Source organism: Rutilus rutilus, assembly GCF_951802725.1.
Source record: "Rutilus rutilus genome assembly, chromosome: 23".
NCBI lineage: Eukaryota > Metazoa > Chordata > Actinopteri > Cypriniformes > Leuciscidae > Rutilus > Rutilus rutilus.
The window spans coordinates 3,704,060-3,723,421 of NC_140233.1; the positions used below are offsets into that span (position 1 = coordinate 3,704,060).

General features: G+C 38.4%; 2 protein-coding genes across 2 annotated transcripts; one reads left to right on the top strand and one right to left on the bottom strand.

Moving 5' to 3' along the window:
- Positions 1-20: 20 nt before the first annotated feature.
- On the bottom strand, positions 21-10,521 carry cln6b (CLN6 transmembrane ER protein b). The gene is made up of 7 exons (XM_084397996.1): positions 10,131-10,521; positions 7,876-7,990; positions 7,451-7,549; positions 4,161-4,349; positions 1,944-1,999; positions 1,217-1,339; positions 21-794 (listed from the first exon to the last, which is right to left on the bottom strand). The coding sequence occupies exons 1-7, from the start codon at positions 10,175-10,177 to the stop codon at positions 509-511; spliced, it is 915 nt and encodes a 304-aa protein (XP_084254122.1). The 5' UTR covers positions 10,178-10,521; the 3' UTR covers positions 21-508.
- Positions 10,522-11,200: 679 nt separating this feature from the next.
- On the top strand, positions 11,201-18,473 carry fem1b (fem-1 homolog b). Its single transcript, XM_084397985.1, has 2 exons — positions 11,201-12,072; positions 15,869-18,473. Exons 1-2 carry the CDS (start codon positions 11,798-11,800, stop codon positions 17,502-17,504), a joined length of 1,911 nt encoding a protein of 636 aa, XP_084254111.1. The 5' UTR covers positions 11,201-11,797; the 3' UTR covers positions 17,505-18,473.
- Positions 18,474-19,362: the final 889 nt, after the last annotated feature.

Consider the following 19,362-nt stretch of genomic DNA (forward strand, 5'->3'; position numbering starts at 1 on the left):
AAGCCTTTTTTATTTTTTTTGTAGACATTTATTTTGGACCTCTCTGGCTCTATAAATCAGAAAATACTGTCAACAGACAGAAAATGCTTTCATAATGTTTTCAGGAATAAAATGTTTATAAATCAGGCGAATGACATGAACAAACCCCTCTGTAAAAACAGCTGGTTTGATGAATAGAAAGTTCAAAAGAACAGCAATTATCTGAAATAGAAATCTTTTGTATAACATTATAAAAGTCTTTACTGTCACTTCTGATCGGTTTAATGCGTCCTTGCTGAATACAAGTATTTTATTTAAAAAAAAAACGAACTTTTGAAAAATAGTGTATCTTGACAATTTAGAATAGAATAGAATAGAATAGATATTGCATGACTTTGACAGGTGGAAATGGACTAAATCCATAGGATGCATGTGCATAAAGTCCATTTTTGAAGGTGCAACGTGACATTAATGAAGAGTTTATGGTTGCAATGCCAGTCATGATCTGCCCTGACAGTGATCTGTGTGTTCAGTCTGCGAGCGTCATGTGTTTGTCTCTCAGGTGAAGTGTGTAAAGGGCCCACGGCTCAGGTATATACATGACTCCTGGGTATTTCTTCCGTAACACCACGTCCTTCCACAGACAGGCGACCCAGACAGTCACTAACACGAGTGATATTGAGAAACTGTAGAGCAGGAACAGTCCGTTACTGTCAGGCAGAAAACCTTTACGCTTCTGGTGCATGACTGTCGCCGTCATGGCAAAAAAGGTGAAGATGAAGGGGATGAAAATTTGTCCTTCCGTCACAAGATACCTGAGGAGTAAACAGCAATTCATTTTAGTCCCAAGTCAACAAAAAGCATGCATAAAAAAAACTCTTACTTGGGGGAAGAAGTGTTAGTAACACTTCACACACTTCTAAAGCATTTATTAATCTCACACTCTAAAAAATGCAATTTAAAAATGTAACCCAACGGCTGGGTTTGTCCATATTTGACCCAAATTTGGGTTAAAACAACCCAGCACTTTTTAGAGTGCCAGCTGATCAAAATGAACTTTTCCCAACACATTAATTCAAATAAGCTTTATTGGCATGACAAATTATGCATTAATTATATACTAAGAATGTTGGTAACCGGACAATTGACGGCACCCATTGACTTCCCAATAAGTAAATGGTGAGTAAATGATGACATTTTTGGGTGAACTACACTAGTGTTACAGGGAGAAACGGACCAGTAGTAAAGGCCACTAGGACCCAGCAGAAGCCAAGCGGAGACGGGCATCTTCTTCTCTGATTTGACAATAGTGAAACAGCCAGTGAAATACAGGAACAGGATGAGAAACAGAGGAACACTCCTGTAAAAATTAAAGATAAAAGTGATTTTTAGACAACAGGGAACGTTGTAGCAAGGTTCTCTCAACGTTATGAACAAACGTTCTTCCAGTAACTGGTCTTTAATAATGCTCTCAAAACATTAGCACAAAAACATTATTTATACATCGTTCATGGAATGTTTTTTTCTGAAACATTTTAATGTTCCTTTAAAGTTTTTTTTTTAAATGTTACTACTTGTTTCGGAATGTTCAGAGAACAATCAAAAGTAACATTCCAATAATGTTTGCAGAATGATACAATGTTTCCTTAACGTTTCGCATGACAGAGAAAACCTGTATGTTGTTGAAATGTTCAGAGAACATTCAGAAATAAAGTTTTCATAACTTAATGGGAACGTTAGCTAAAAGTTCTTAGAACATTTTGTTATCTTGGTTATAGATGAAATAAAACATTTTGTAGAAAATCCCAGCACTTTAATAAAATTGTAAATGGCACATTTCTGCTTTAAACCCCTCATGAGGGAAAGGATGTTTCTACTGAATAATGATTTTTTTTTGGATTAATTAGGTTAATTAGTATGAAGTAAATCATGGCTGAATGTGTGCAGAATATTTTCCAGCTTACCACATGCAATGACCCAGACTTTCATCATAATACTGTAGCAACTCAAACGAGTCAATCTGTCAGAAAACAGAGAAAAAAAGTAGATGCAAACCTGTAAGAATTCCTGAAGAAAATGTTAATGTTGTTGTTTGACCAGCACAAAACTCAGCAACACAATGGTTAGAATAAATCTACTGTAATTTTCTATTAAGCCATTAAAGTGCATCCCTTAAAACTCATCTTTAATCACCAAAATGACATATTTAAATGTTTTTTCCTTGAAAAAAATGTCTTCATGCCTTAAAATATCTTGAATGTAACTCGACACCCTTGTCTCATTTGATATACGCGGTTCTATGAATATGTAAATGAGCCCCGCCTCCACTCACTCACTCAGCTCAGAGATCCACTGGTTGACGATCACACGTTGATCTGATTGGTTACAAGGTAGTTTGTGACGTCAGAAACACCAGCGATTTCAAAGCGTGTTTTTGAGCCTGTCTTTGGTTCACTGCTAGCCAAGAAATCTAGATGCACCCTAGCGGCAGCAAATGTAATTTGCAGCCAGGGTTGTCTAGCAACTCTCCGTTGGCTTGCGAGCTGGAAAAAACAAACTCTAGTCAGGCCAATCACATCGTGTATAGAGTCGGTGGGCGGGGCTTAACATAATGACGGCAGAGCTGCGACGGTTCCGCGTGAATTCCCTGCTACTTGAAAACAAAGAAGATGGGTCTTTCGAATCGACTCTGGAGGACTTGGAGTCAAGCTTTTCTTTGTGAAAGGAACAAAGAACGGCACTGAAGTCATTCTTAAATAAGGAAGATGTGTTCGGAGTTTTGCCGACCGGATACGGCAAAAGTTTAATCTATCAACGTAGGCTGTGCTCCAGTCCAAAATTGTCATGCCCTTCACTCGCTAACTTCCCTCCGTCTCGTTCACTCGGATGTACATCATTGCTTACGTTGCAGGAGTGCCCTCTACTGGCGGAAACTGCAATGGGCCGAACTGGACCATCCTAAGTCCTTGATCACTTGGAATCAGCTGTGGAGTTGATTTATTATTATTTTTAAAATTCCCTTTAAGAATTTGTTTAATGCAGCATCCAAATGTATAGGTGTGTTTGGGTTGTTTTAATAAAAAATATATATACCTAATATATCATAGAGTTGTTGCGGTGGTGATTAGACGAGATCTGTGGTGACGTCACAATCGTACTGCATTGTGGGACATATAGGTGCCTGAAGTGTACATATGAAGTAGACTCGGTCAAAATCGAGGGAACGAGGGTCTGTCCATATAAACTTCCCTCATCCATTTTACGAAGTGAAGAGGGAATTTGAAAGACAACCGTCTATCCCGCCGCTCGGATTGAGCCGTGCCATTGGTGTGTTCCCAGACCCCAACATCTTGATGTGGGTCTGGCTTGTCAGGATAGTTCACTGCAGTTTTAAGGAGAAAAAATACTCAGCAATGGTGTTGACTTATGAATTTACCAAGCGGAAACCTCCCTGTGTCTCTCTTGAAACAAACACGGAAGTGAATTCAACTGGCCGCTTGAGGCTGGCTGCAGAAGTGAGTCAAATCTGCATCTCCCCCATGTTAAAATACCCAACTTTACAGCAGAAAAAAAACACGTTTACAGCCTGGTGCAAAAAGTGGCTTTGGTCTATATAGCTTATTTTTCCCTTCATGACAACTGTGAGGGGGGTGATTTTTTTTATAACTCATCCGTTTACATTATATTAAGCCTTAAAGTTCTGCATAATTAAGGGCGTGTCCACTTTTGAGTGACAGGTGGATTCCCGCTGCTGTGGTCATTAGTCATCATTAGCCGTTTGTCTGCTGTCTGTTAGCCATCATGTTACCTCAGCTCATTGTCTGACTGTAAAAATAAATAAATTCGGGAGTGACGCGCTGCCAAGATGGCGACGGTCGGCCACGCCCACTTTAGGCTTTAAAAACGGTCTTCAGAAACCTACGGGTGACGTCACGGACACTACGTCCATATTTTTTTACAGTCTATGGAATTTACACATGGTTTGTCTTAAAGCATACTAAAAACACCACATAGAGATATACACAACATTAAAAACTGGATTTTCACCACAGGGGGATAATCACTAAATCTAACTATAAGCATAATGATATGCTGAACAATTGCCATACAAACTGTTAGAGTCTTGAAAGCTCTTGAAACTGATTCTGATCATTAGAATGAGTTTTCCTGGGCCGTTCTACCAGGGTTTGTGGTCTGAGGTTCTTCATGATGGGGTTTTCTCTGACGCTCAGGTGTAGCTGGTATCCGCTGAGCAGAAGCCGATGGGTAATGGAGTCTCCCACCAGGTGTGCGCTCGAGCCCATCACAAACGTGATGATACACAGGTAAACGGCGGAGCGAGGCAAAGTCTTCGGGCTTCGCTCTATGAGCTGGAACAGAGATATTATATGCCAAAATGATATTATATACCAAAATGCAGTGCACTAAATTATATTTAACAAGTCAAACATGCATTTTCACTCAAATAGTTTTAGTAAAAAAAAGTATGAATATATATATATATTAATGGATGTAGGATGCTGATGCCACTTCAGACTGAAATATCAACAAGGAGGCACAACTAATATTGAAGATCACATTCAAAGAGTTCAAAGCTGTGATCTATTTATGACAAAAATTACAACATTTAACACACAAAAGTGAATTGAAAAAATACAAAATAGCTAAATATGTTGTATGCAACTTGCTGAACTAAACAAGTGAGGTCATGTGACAAAGCTATTGCATTCTATTTCACTTATAAATAGCAGACGATCATGAACACAAACTCAAAACTGCCCGGCAACAGCATCACTGCAGAAATCCTCGAGTGTTTCTGTCTTGTTTTCCAGTACAAATATCTAAACATACTTAAATCAAGATACATTTACTGAAGAAGCAAAATGACTGAAGATATTAAAGTCCCTCTGTGGTGAAAATCCAGCTTTTAATGTTGTTTATGTGTCTATGTGGTGTTTTTGAATATGCTATAAGACAAAGCATGTGTAAATTCATAAGTCGACAGCATTGCTGAGTATTTTCTCCTTAAAACTGCAGTGAACCAAAGACAAGTGAAATCGCTGGTGTTTCTGACGTCACAAACTACCTTGTAACCAATCAGATCAACGTGTGATCGTCAACCAGTGGATCGCTGAGTGAGTGAGTGGAGGCGGGGCTCATTTGCATAATCATAGAACCACGCATACTAAATGAGGCAAGGGTGTCGAGTTACATTCAAGATATTTTAAGCCATGAATATTTTTTTAAGGAAAAAACATTTAAATATTTAATTTTGATGATCAAGATGAGTTTTAAGGGATACAATTATTGACTACAGGGGGACTTTAAGTCTGAAAATGGATCAAAATGAAGCTGGAAACAAGAACAAATATCTGCCAATAGGGTTGGAAAAATAATCTTGTTTTCCCTTTGAAATAAGTTTATTTTTCTACCCCCAAATCTAGATATTTGTTCTTGTTTTAAGCAAAAACTCACTTCATTTTGATAAAAAAAATAATAATAAAAAAAGTAGTTTTGTTTCTCAAGTAAATGCATTTTCGATATTTTGTACTGGAAAACAAAAATGTGGAAAGAAACAGTGATCTCTTCAACGCTGACCTGAGAAGAGTTTAATCATATTATAACAGATTTCTTGATGCATGCAATGCGTGTCATCAATCATGTGGACTGGACACCGAGAGATCACTCCGCACAAGAAGACGGCGGAAGTGTCAGACAGATTGTAAAGGTCAGTGTTGTTTATTCTCAACAGGTTTGGGATGACACATCATAAGTCATGTAGCTTCTCAGGTCATAAATATCAGGTCATAAACATTATCCACTTCTGAGCCCCTTTTTCTCTGTGAGCTGCAATAAAATGTTTGCGCTTTGTGCAAGCGTCACATTGAGATATGCGACACTGACAAAGTGCCAAAAACAAGAGCCATCCATCCTGGAAGTGCAACCAGAGAATGTCTAATAAGGGGAGAACTTCCACTCTCAGTAAACTTCCGGCTTCTGAACTGGTTGCAGTTCCACTCTGGCTCCACATGAGGGCGCTCACAGGACGAGTGCAAAATGAATGGAGGTCTATGGCGCTATACCCCTCAAAATCCACTTTTCTCAGTATATAATTTTTTGTCTAGTAATTTGAATGTTGTATTCGAAAGGAGATGCAAAGAAATGACACATTGCTGGGTGTTAGATTTTTTTTTAGAGTCACTTATTTGTTTTAAAAAGTCTTTTAAAATGTCAATGACGTCATACACATCGTACGACCAGAGATACTGCTTTACGGCAATCCTTCTGTCACTTTGGTGCTTTCGCGCTCTGCACTTTCTTTTCTCTCGAGGCATCGACAACACAGCTGACACAGGTAAACACACAACTGACACAGGTAAACACACACAGCTGACACAGGTAAACACACAACACAGCTGACACAGGTAAACACACAACACAGCTGACACAGGTAAACACACAACACAGCTGACACAGGCAAACACACAACACAGCTGACACAGGCAAACACACAACACAGCTGACACAGGTAAACACACACAGCTGACACAGGTAAACACACAACACAGCTGACACAGGTAAACACACACAGCTGACACAGGTAAACACACACAGCTGACACAGGTAAACACACAACACAGCTGACACAGGTACAACACAGCTGACACAGGTAAACACACACAGCTGACACAGGTAAACACACACAGCTGACACAGGTAAACACACAGCTGACACAGGTAAACACACAACACAGCTGACACAGGTAAACACACACAGCTGACACAGGTAAACACACAACACAGCTGACACAGGTAAACACACACAGCTGACACAGGTAAACACACAACACAGCTGACACAGGTACAACACAGCTGACACAGGTAAACACACACAGCTGACACAGGTAAACACACACAGCTGACACAGGTAAACACACAACACAGCTGACACAGGTAAACACACGTGCTAGAAGAGTTTCTGGTCCCGCTTCGGATGCCACGATGCCATCAACGGTATCTCTGGTCATAATCAGTCCTTCACTGACCAATCAGCGTTCATTAGCAGAATGCTAGCGTGTTATGGGCAACAACAACTCAACCTGTAAGAAATTGAAAGGACATAAGTACTCGTTCATTCAACTTTCGACCTATAACCCATGTTGAACTTGCAAAACCTACTATCGAATCTGAGATTTCTCAACGGCAATCGGGTGAAAGAGACAAATTTAGCCGTCTAGCTCCATAGACTCCCATTCATTCTGCACTCATGGGCGATCGCCCCCAGTGGAACTCTGGTGGAACTACAACCAAAATTCGGTACAATAGGACTTAATAGGGAGTGGGCAGGCTCTCCGTAGACGGGCTCTGGTACAATGCATCTCAGGCCAGTCTTCGAAGGGGCGGGGCTTACGGAATGGGCGGGGCTTAGCAACGAGGTGTCAATCAATTAGTGACCTGCTCAATAAACTCACCTTGAGCAGCAGGAATGGTGTAGTGATGTTGTACAGCATGTGGAAATAGTCAACAGCACTGGGTCTGTTTAAAGGGAACCACTCCAAAGGACAAAAGATCTAGAGGAAAAAAGCCTTACAAGAATACAGGTGCAATTGCACTGCAAAAATCATAATCTTGCTTACAAAAAGTATGAAAAATAAACATTATATTATTCTGTACAATGTTTGAGACTTTGTATGGCTAGCACTTCTCCTGTTATTGCCTCTTAAAAATTTGTTTTATTAAATTAAAAGTGCCAGCTAAATGTTTAAGCATAACATGTGAGATTGTGTCTATACTTGTGATTTTCGTGCCGAAACGTTTTTATTTTTTTAAATGTATTTTTCTAAATGTAAAAGCTCTGAACATGATGCGATGCCTTATTCTTGTGTTGTTTTGTTACCATGACTACAGGTCTCCCAAAGTCCAGGAGCCAGTTCTGGATGGTGAAGCAGCACCAGAGGTCCATGTGAAACTGAGCTTTCCTCAGGCAGGCGTCCGTCTCCCTCGACCCGTGTCTAAGCAAACACACGGCATCAAAAGACAAATATAAATTGATATACAGTCAAACCAAACTTTATTCCGACACCTTCAACATTTCTCACATTATCACAGTTTATTCACTATAGTTTCTAAAATGGTAATAAAATATGAGCAGAACTCAGTTGATATTTGACTGGTTTTGTCCGTCCTTCTGTTAGACTGTCTCACACATGAATTATGTTGAATATCTGTCAGCTGTTAAATTTAACTACACAATTAGATAATACCAGTTTAGCTCAACCAGTGACCAAGCAATGCTTCATTGTGTTCAGTCTGTGTGTAAAAACAGCATTAGCAATTAAAGAAAACACACTTCAGCAAAACATGATCAGCTCAAAGTGTCTGAATCATTTATGGTCATAAATGTTACTGGTAGAAAAATGATTGGGTGTATAATATGTCACAGTTTACTTTATTTTGCTCTCCTCACTTACATAAATGAACTATAGTGTCCTGCACACACTAGTAAAAAATATACAAAAATTACATCTGGTGTCTGAATAGTTTTTGGTGTGACTGTGTGTGTCTGAGATCATTAAAGTCTGCTGGATGGCGATGCGTTGAGGAATATCTGTCTGATAAAGGATGTCAGGTCCTGCTGTGAGCATCTGGCATATACGTTTCATTTATTTCAGTCCATCTGGCTCACTCTGGTTATGTCACTTATGTCACTTTTTTGTTATGTAATTTTTGTTGTCGCGTCGTTTGACTTTCATGCTGGCTTTGCACCACGGACCAGATGTTGGAGCACAAATCAGTTTTATTGCAATGGTTGACATTAGGATGCTAATGCAACCGTAATATTAACAAAAAGACAAAACTGACACTGAAGATCACATTCAAAGTGTGCATTGCAATAGACATACACTAGATTTGTACATTTTCAGAAGAAAACGTGAGTGCAAAACTTGGAAATGGAAGTGAGACGGTTACATTTAACAAAACAATACGTGCAATTGTACAATAAAATACTGTGAAAATGTATTTTCTTTGCAAATAACAAATCGTTCTAATTTGTAGAGAAAAAACTTAATTATATTTAACAAGTCAAACATGCATTTTGCATGAGAAACATGTCTCAGTTCCTGCGCGTAACAATGTAACAAATTTGCACTTTAAGTAAAATACTTTTGCAACAAATATATGCAGTGTAAAAAAAGTGAATTATGTTAAAGGAAAAATTAATAGTGCAGTAAAAACTGTTAAATGGTTAACTTTTAACTCACCTTATAAAAAAGTGTGGAAAAACTGAATATTACATTTAACAAGACAATATAAGCAATTGTACAATAAAATACTGTACAAATGTATTTTCTTTGCAAGCAAAATGTGCATTACTGGTATGCTTATTTACGGTGAAAATCTAAATTATTTATAAATATTGTCAAAACAAGAACTTTTTTCGATATTTTTAGTAATAAAGTATGAAAGTAGTATGAAAAAAAGATTAATATCATAAAAAAATCTATGCAATATATACAAAAATGCACAACAAACACTGACGATTACATTCAAAGTGTGCAATGCAGTAATATAAACAAGATTTGTACATTTTCCAAAGAAACCGCGCGTGCAAAACTCGCCACCATGTCCGAATAGAAGCAGGAGGAGTTCCAGTCGAATATATTATCACTGAGGTTTGTTCAAATCACTAATTCTTGACCTTACCATCATTATAAGTGCAAGTGAAGTGTCAGGATGATGGTTTGGGACAGACTTTTTCAGATCAAGAAGAGGATGGAGTCGCCGTGGGAAACGCATTTTAATCTCATCCGATTTGTTTCCCTCAAATCCCAACCCAGTATCTCCTGCTGCAGGGGGTTTGGGAGGCATCAAAGAGCTTATGGCTTCTGAATGAGAATCTAAGGTGGATTCAACCCAATCCAAGCACATCTTTTTTTTTTTCTTTTTTTTTTAAAAAGAAATATATAAAATTATTAAATATTTGTATTAAATATTAATATTTAATATTAAACTATTAGATATATATTTTAGAATCAGAATTGTCTGCAAACGTCACATACTCATAGTCACTGTTTACAAGTGTCAGAAATAAAACTTTGATTGTACTTCATACAAATGTAGTATAAAAAAGGCAAAATAAAAGTCTCAAACCTGGTCAGGAAGGCAGCTTGCATCGCACAGTTCTGCCTCCTGCGCATGATGGCTGGCGTTCACCATGAAGATTTCTTGCTTCTCGTTCTCACCCACACTGGAGCCAGATGATCCACTTGAATGACCTTTGACCTCATTGGGCAGGGGTAGAACAAAAGAAAGCAGTCATTCTGGTTGAGCTCTGATCTCTCCTCGCTTGTAAAGACACTCATCACAGGTGTCGCTGTAACTCGAGAAGATTCAGTTCAGTCCCTCTGAGCTGACGATGTACAGTATGACTTCTGACCATTTATTCAAATAAATGCTAATTCATAAGGTAAAATAAAACATTAATAACAACTAGTTTGGCTCATGAATATGTCGAGCTTGTCTGCTCAAAACAAAATCCCGTAAAGATTAGGTTTTCAGTGCATTTTGGTGTGGTTGAGATAAACCTTTAATCCAAAACCCCTCCCTTTGTGAAACGCATGAAATGGTTCAGGATTTAATATTTTTGTTCAATATACAGCACCATATGTGTCCCTGGAAAAGCATTTTAATACCTTCCAAAGGGGAAAAAATAGGTATTTATAAATTAAACATGGATCGTTTTAGTCTATAAATACACTTTATATCTACACAATAAAACACAATTAAAAATTCAGATTATTTGATCAGTGATATCTTTTGTACAGTGATGTACAAATATTTACAGATGACTCAAATAAATTAAATATATATAATATTTATATAAATATAAAATAAATACAAATAATAGAAACAGTTTAAATTATATAGTTTAAAAAATATAGTTAGAAATGGTTTTAAAAGTGTTCCATCTGAGAAATAATACAATAAGGTAGATATAATATTTGTTTTATATAAATATAAAATATATAAAAAATAATAGAAACAGTTCAATTATATAGTTTAAAAAATATAGTTACAAATGGTTTAAAAAGTGTTCCACCTGAGAAATATAATACAAGAATAAGGTAGATATAATATATATATATTTTTTCTTAATTCACATGGGACTTTTATTTCGAAAAAGGCATCGCATGATTCCCAGTGTCGCACTTCCTGTTATTGCTGACTTCATTTCCGTGCGTCGTATCTAGCAGAGGTGAAAGACACAATCACATTGAGCGCAGATTTTAGCTTGATTTCGGATTCAGTGTCGGATTCATCAGCGAAATCTGGATTCATTCCGGCGAAGTGATCAGCGGACAATACCGCGGAGGGACACAGAACTGAAATAAGAACGAACCGAAGCACAAAAGTGGAGGAATGCGGCGAGTAACCTCGTTTCTCACAGAAGTGAAAGAGAATTCCTACTGAAACTAATTTGAATTACGATATTAATAGTCTATGAATCATGTATTATAACATATAGGATTATTATTATAATAACTTCAGTTACAAAATCTATTACCACGAGAGTCCTATCCCCTTTCATATAATCAAAAAATTCAACGTGACGTCACCAAGCCAGACTAAAAGTCTCCGTTTGTTTTTAATATAAGATCCATATTAGCAGATCGTGTTATATTAATAACCAGTATAATGGCAGTTTGTCAGGTTGAAACTCTACACTGGTGTCATATATGAGCTGTAGAGCTCAGGCAGGTGTTTTTAATGGGAGGCGGATTGATCTGCTCTGAGATCAGTGGGCGAATCTTGCACAGATGGCGGAGGTACCGGCTCTGGCCCGGTTGGAGTCCTTGGCCCGGTACGTTCACAAAGCAGCCAGTGAGGGGAGAGTCCTGACCCTGGCAGCCCTGCTCCTGAACCACTCCACCGTCCAGACCCGATACCTGTTGGAGTATGTGACCCAGGTGGCCGGACAGAGATCCACTCCTCTCATTATCGCGGCTCGGAACGGACATGACAAGGTGGTCCGGCTACTTTTGGACCATTACAAGGTGGACACTGAGCAGACTGGGACTGTCAGATTTGATGGGTGAGTTTGAACTGTTAAAGGGATAGTTCATTCAGAAATGAAATGAGATCTGGTATTATTTACTGGCACTCAAGTTGTTCCAAACCTGTATGAGTTTCTTTCTTCTGTTGAACACAAAAGAAGATACTTTTAAAGGAGTCATCGAATGCCCATTTTCCACAAGTTGGTGTGATTATTTAGGGTCTTCATGTACAGTTTGTAACATACTTTGGTTAAAATTCCTCAATGGTTGTGTAAAACAACACCCTTTTACCCCCCTGGAAATATGCTAATACGGGAAATATGCTAATATGGGACAGTCCATCAGTGGTCGTGGGCGGAGCATATGATGTCATATGAGCAATATGACATATTGCTCAGAAACTCCAAAAGGCTTTAATATTGAGAGTGTTTACTGTTTAGACTTTTTGAAGATTAAAAAAAAGGAGTGAATGGATTTTTTCATTGTATGGTGGTTGTGTACACACTGCAAAGACAGATTTATATGTGTATTCATTTTATACATATTTATACCATATAAAAGTGAATTTTGCATCCGATGACCCCTTTAAGAATGTTGGTAATCAAACAGTTGACGACACCCATTGAGGTCCATAGTATTTTTTTCCTACTGTGGAAGTCAACGGGTGCCGTCGACTGTCTGGACCGAAGTATAGTTACTTGTACTATACTATATAGTAGGGGTGTAACGAGACCCTCATGTCACGATTTGATACTTATCACGATATGAACTCATGATACGATATTATTGCGATACTCAAGACATATGGTAAACGGTTAATAAAAAATGTACTGTTGATTAAAATGCCAAATTTGGTTTTACATTGTGTGTGTAAATGAATAGGCTCGGACTTGGTTCTGATAAACCCAAAGCACAGGACAATAGAGACACCAGAATAACAATATTCATGATTCTGAACTCGAAAATACAGAATTATTTTAGACGAATATACTTGCTCTCTGTCACTGACTAGATATATTTAATTATATATTAATGTAGGACACTTTTTACTGGTAACATCAGACATTCGGCATTATCAGGACCCACAAATATTCCCCCATTGCATTATTATACATTATATTCAACATTATATATAGTAGGTTAATGTAGTACTGACACTAAAACTCTGAAAACGTGATTTTTTTTTATCACAAAGTAATTTTTATTTTGTGAGATAAATTGGATTGTGACATGATATATTATTACACCCCTACTATATTGATTATGTAAGGGATACGCTTGCTGACTGTGTATTTTCTCTATTATTACACTGCTACCTGTAGGGCTCACCCTAAGAAAATGTGCTTTTCAATATTCCCATAGTGTATGATTACAGATTTTGAAAAAATAAATTTTATTGAACATTGATGGAACAACAGATTTGTTTAAAAATAAATCATAAAAGTGGTTTGTTTAAAAATCTTATAAATCTATGAGGTGGGCAAAGTTTGTACTATTTTCGGTTTATTTTGATTGATAAAATAATACATTTTTGTTCAATAAATAAAATGTCATTAAAACATGTTTTAAAAATACAAAATACAAGCAAATTTTTTTTTTATTTTTTAAAGTAAAGATTCTGAAAGCATTGAATGAGATCCCATAATAATTTTTACAATAGTAACAAATATTTTATTATATGATTAATATAATAATTTTTAAATATCATTTCATTATAAATATGGTGATTATCTCTAAGGTGGACACACAAACAAATTTATGATATTTACCATCTGAATCTAACCATGTCATGTCAAAAAATGTAAAAGTCAGTCAGATATTTATTATCATGTTAATTATTGTGCCTTCTACCCCAAATACCATACTTTTACATATTCTTCCGTTATTGAAAAACTGTTGCTTTAATTACCTTGAACTTTGTCTCAAAATATAATCAATAATTATATAGATTCTCACTTGCAACATAAATCTACAACATTTAAAAAAAAAAACATTAAATATTAGATCAAATTAGCGCAGAATCAACTTTGTGCTGCTGTCGGTGATCGCATCAAGGATTAGACAAATTTCCACGTGCATCTTGAAAAGCAGTTGTTAAAGTCCTCCTGTAGTCAATAATTGTATCCATTAAAACTAACTTTAAAAGTTATTGTCCTTGAAAAAAAATTCTTCATGCCATAAAATATCTTAAATGTAACTCTACACCCTTGCCTCATTTAGTATACGCGGTGCTGTGAATATGCAAATTAATGAATTTATGTGCCATCTAGTGGTTTAAAAGAGTTTAGCCCCGTTGTACTCTATACATGAAATATTGATTTGAGCTATTGAATCTTACCAGTATATTATCCTAAAGTTTCTGCTTAGAAAAAAAATCAATTACAGTGTACAAAACAATCAAGCTAGCAACAAAATTACAGTAATATAATATTAATACTGAAGTCCTCTGAGGTAATTTTTTACAACAATCAATAATGAGACGCAAAAAAATTACCAATGAACTGAGCGCGAGTCCATTGAGTGATCGCATGAAAGTAGTGCCGGTTTGATGCGGAAAATGACATCCCGGAATTCCACGATTGAACAACCAGAATCGGGAATTCCAGAAAGCGTGTTGTATATTTTAATGTTTGCCCAATGAATTGTCATAATTTATTCACCCTCATGTTGTTCCAAACTTTTACTTCCTTCTGTGGAACATGAAACGAGCCGTTTAGCAGAATCGCTGAAACGGTGAAAGTGAATGACCAACTGACGCCTCCAGTTATTTAACTGTACAAAAACCCACTAGGATTTTCCCATAGGCTTCCCAAACAAGCTCTGTGATCAACAAAAGTTTATGATAGCCTAAATGCAGTCGCCTAAGGTAAAAAGCTAAAGCTAGGCTATAAACGGACTACACCAAGGCCCCACAAATTCAACGTCACCATCACTAGCTTCTGTCAACACTTTCAGTTTTTATCTGAAAACATTTTCCTGGAACGTTTGAGTTAGAATAGTTTATAAAAGCACAATTATAAGCATAACGATGCTGTAAAAGCGGGCGTGATGATTTTTAATCTCTTCGACAGCCTCTGTAATCCCACTTAGCCATTTGTTAGCAACCTCCTTTTTCAAGACACGTAACAATCACGAGTGACTTTTGCCCAAAAATATATTCGTTTGTTTATTAATATTCGAATATATTCAAATATTTATTAATAATATTTTGACCATTAAATGCCTTCAGTAAGACCCCGATCCCTCCCCCTCCTCCTCTTCCAGCTTTTGTGTACATGTGGTGTTGACAGGTGGGCTCTCATGTTGCTGGTCGTCGCGTGGTGTGTGAGTTTGGTCCTACATATTTTACACATCACTTTGTCCTTACTCGTGATTTTTCCCTGTTTCTTTGGGAACCCAAAGTAGCGCCACACGTTGCTTTCACATTGTCAGGAGTGTAGATTTCGAAATCCTCATCAGGCGTGTTTGTTGTAGGTGTTGGCGCGGCCATTGTTTTGGTATACAAAAAAGGCGCTAACCAGGACGCTAACGTCACGTACAGGAGCCCAGATGACCAATAATAGCCTTGCTAATGAGCTCACGATTCATAACTTCACCAGCTGTGAAAAAGCCTCGGAATCTGAACTGAAAACAACGTTTACAAGCAAACACAATTACAAAAAAGAATGCCCATAACAGGTTTCTTAACATTAAAGGCTGCCTAATATTCGTTCGAATATCATTATTTTTTTAAATGTTCGAATTATATTCGAATAACGAAGTTCGGAGTCAAAGCCCTACTACAAAGTGATGTCATACCTGCACAACTCTTTAACATGTCTTTCACTCTTACAGGTATATTATCGATGGCGCCACGGCTCTTTGGTGTGCAGCCGGCGCTGGTCATTTCGAGGTGGTGCGTTTGCTAGTTTCCCATGGCGCTAACGTGAACCACACCACCCTCACCAACTCCACCCCCCTCAGGGCTGCGTGCTTCGACGGCCGGCTGGACATCGTACGCTACCTTGTGGAGCACAAGGCCGACATCAGCATCGCTAACAAATACGACAACACTTGTTTGATGATCGCCGCCTATAAGGGCCATGGCGATGTTGTTTACTTCCTACTGGAGCGCGGTGCTAATCCCAATGCTAAAGCTCACTGTGGAGCCACCGCGTTGCATTTTGCCGCCGAAGCCGGGCATCTGGACATCGTTAAGGAGCTTGTGCGATGCAAAGCGGCTATGGTGGTTAACGGGCACGGCATGACGCCGCTAAAAGTGGCGGCGGAAAGCTGCAAAGCGGATGTGGTAGAGCTGCTACTTTCCCACGCGGATTGCGACGCGCACAACCGAATTGAAGCATTAGAGCTTCTTGGAGCGTCTTTCGCTAACGACCGTGAGAATTACGACATTCTTAAGACTTACCACTACTTGTACCTTGCCATGCTGGAAAGGTTTCGCGATCCGCAGAACGTCATCGCTAAAGAGTGGCTGTCGCCTGTTGAGGCGTACGGAGGGAGGACCGAATGCCGGGCGTTGCAAGAGTTGGAGGCCATTCGGCACGACAGGGATGCGCTGCACATGGAAGGCTTGATGATTCGCGAGCGAATTCTGGGTTCAGATAACATCGACGTTTCGCATCCCATTATATACCGCGGCGCTGTCTACGCCGACAACATGGAGTTCGATCAGTGCATCAAGCTGTGGCTTCACGCGTTGTACCTACGCCAGCAAGGAAACCGCAACACCCACAAAGACCTTTTGAGGTTTGCACAAGTGTTCTCGCAAATGGTGCACTTGAAAGAGCCGGTTCGCGCGTCAGACGTGGAGCACGTTTTGCGCGCGAGCGTCCTTGAGATCCGCCGCAGCATCTCGCGAATGCAAACCGCTACGGAAGCAGAGTTACCGGCGGCCAACGACAACTACGAATCTAACGTGTTCACCTTCCTCTACTTGGTTTGCATCTCCACCAAAACGCAATGCGGCGAAGAGGAACGAGCGCGGATAAACAAACAGATCTACGACTTAATACGCCTGGATCCACGTTCCCGCGAGGGCTCGTCGCTTTTGCACTTAGCGGCGAGCTCAGGTACGCCCGTAGACGACTTCCACACCAACGACGTTTGCAGTTTTCCTAACGCGCAAGTTACCAAGCTGCTCATAGACTGTGGCGCTCAAGTGAACGCCGTGGACAATGAAGGAAACAGTCCTCTGCATCTCATCGTACAATACAACCGCCCCATTAGCGACTTTCTGACCCTCCACGCCATCATCATTAGCCTCGTCGAAGCAGGCGCTCATACGGACATGACCAACAAGCAAAAGAAGACACCTCTTGACAAGAGCACAACGGGCGTTTCTGAAATCCTTCTGAAGACGCAAATGAAGATGAGTCTGAAATGCCTGGCGGCTCGTGCCGTGCAGCAACATCACATCCTGTATCGGGACCAGATTCCCAAAAGCCTGGAGGAGTTTGTTGAATTTCACTGACCTGTACTTTTACTTTGCCATCAAATCTGGTTTAATGCTTTCTGAGATTAATTTAACTTGTGAAATGACGCTGAAGACTCTTGATTTGACCTTGTTTACGTACTCAGCACGGATTATAAGTCTATAATATGTCCATAATTTACTCGTCAAACCATTTGGGAGATGTTAAATCCGACTGCTGCATTTTATCCCAAAGTAACTGGGGTCTCCGGTTTCATCCTGGTTCTTTTTTTTAACAAATCAAAGAGAGTGTTGATGCTGATGGATAAAGACTCTTATTTTGAAAATGTCTTCTTTTGATGAACAGCATTTTTATTGTGTTGAACTTTCGTCATCATGACAATGTGAACAGCTCTTTTTTTTAATAAGCTGCTCTTTTGTCAACCTTTTCAGATTTGTTTGGTTTTCTTAACATATTTTATAAAAGGTTTATTTAAAACAGAGTCTAACATGTCTATTTTATAAGGAATCAATAGCCGAGTGTTGATATCCTAAAGCTGAACTTCGTGCCAGGCGATTTCTTTTATTTGAATATTAAAATGTGCCTGTAACCAGAAGTTGGACATTTATAATTATTATTTTTAATGTAACTCTTTTTATTATTATTATTATGGCTTCTTTTTTTCTCTTTTTTTTTTTAACACAACGCCACTGTAAAGCCAATTAGCAAGTCTGTAATTCTGACTTGCGTTAATGAACATTTGCTGGAGCTCTTTTGGAGTAACGGGGCCTTATTCTGGAAGGTGCTGTTGTGTGTGTGTGTGTGTGTGTGTGTGAGAAGCATATCTTCCCTCTTTTATCTTGTGTGTGTGTGTGTGTGTTTGAGTGCTTGAATGTGGCCGAATGAATGTGGAGGTTTTTAACCCTCTGTGTTTGCACCATGTTTTATTCTTTAATTACTGGGGATTGTCCAACGTGTTTTTATTTCCAAACCAAGTTAAATCAGATTAAAAACATCAATTGAAGATGCATGTCAGGTTCTGTGCTTCTTTTGTATTTGAGTTTGTGATTTTATTTTTATTTTTTAAGAAGGGCCATTTTCACGACACCGTTTTAAACTAAAAACAGAAAACTTTTTATGCGTTTTGGCCGTTCATTGACACGACAACGGTGTTTTGGGGGCCTGAAAACGCAAACTTTTGAAAACGGGATTCAAAGTGCACGTTTTAGTGGCCGATACCCGATAATTCTTCATATTTGAAAGCCGATAACCGATATATTGGCCGATAAATCTAAATCAAATTTTTATATAATTTTTGAGAGCCTGATTACGAAAACAAAAGTCTCACCATTAACATCCATGTCCCAAACACACAATTATAATGTTCTCATTATGATTTTATGTAGCCGATATGACAGGCTTGCGCTGCACGTTTTGCACTAAACTTTATTTTCCTTTTTTGAAGTGATTCCAATCATATTTCAAGCAATTCAAAACCATCATGTTGAACAGTGCACATCTGAAGTGTCTCAGCTGAAGAAAATAATCCATTATTTATCGGCTTTAATATATCGGCCAAATTTTGTTATCGGACCGATAACTATTACATTAAAATGAACATATATCCGCCGATACCGATATGGTGGCTGGTAAATCATGCATCGCTAGAGATACCATTATCGTAATTGTAAACTACAAAAACGTGAATTTGTGAAAATCGTGTTTATTACGTTTTAAGTCTGTTTCATTACAAAGTGACATCGCCATCTACTGGCCTGGCAGCAGAATACAGCGTTTTTTAATCGTTTTCACGTGTGAACGGGGATTGTTTTGACAGCGTTGTCGTCTGTACGTAAAGTAAAAACTTTGGAAATGTAATGGGTTACAGATTACAAGTTACTCTATTTAAAATGTAAT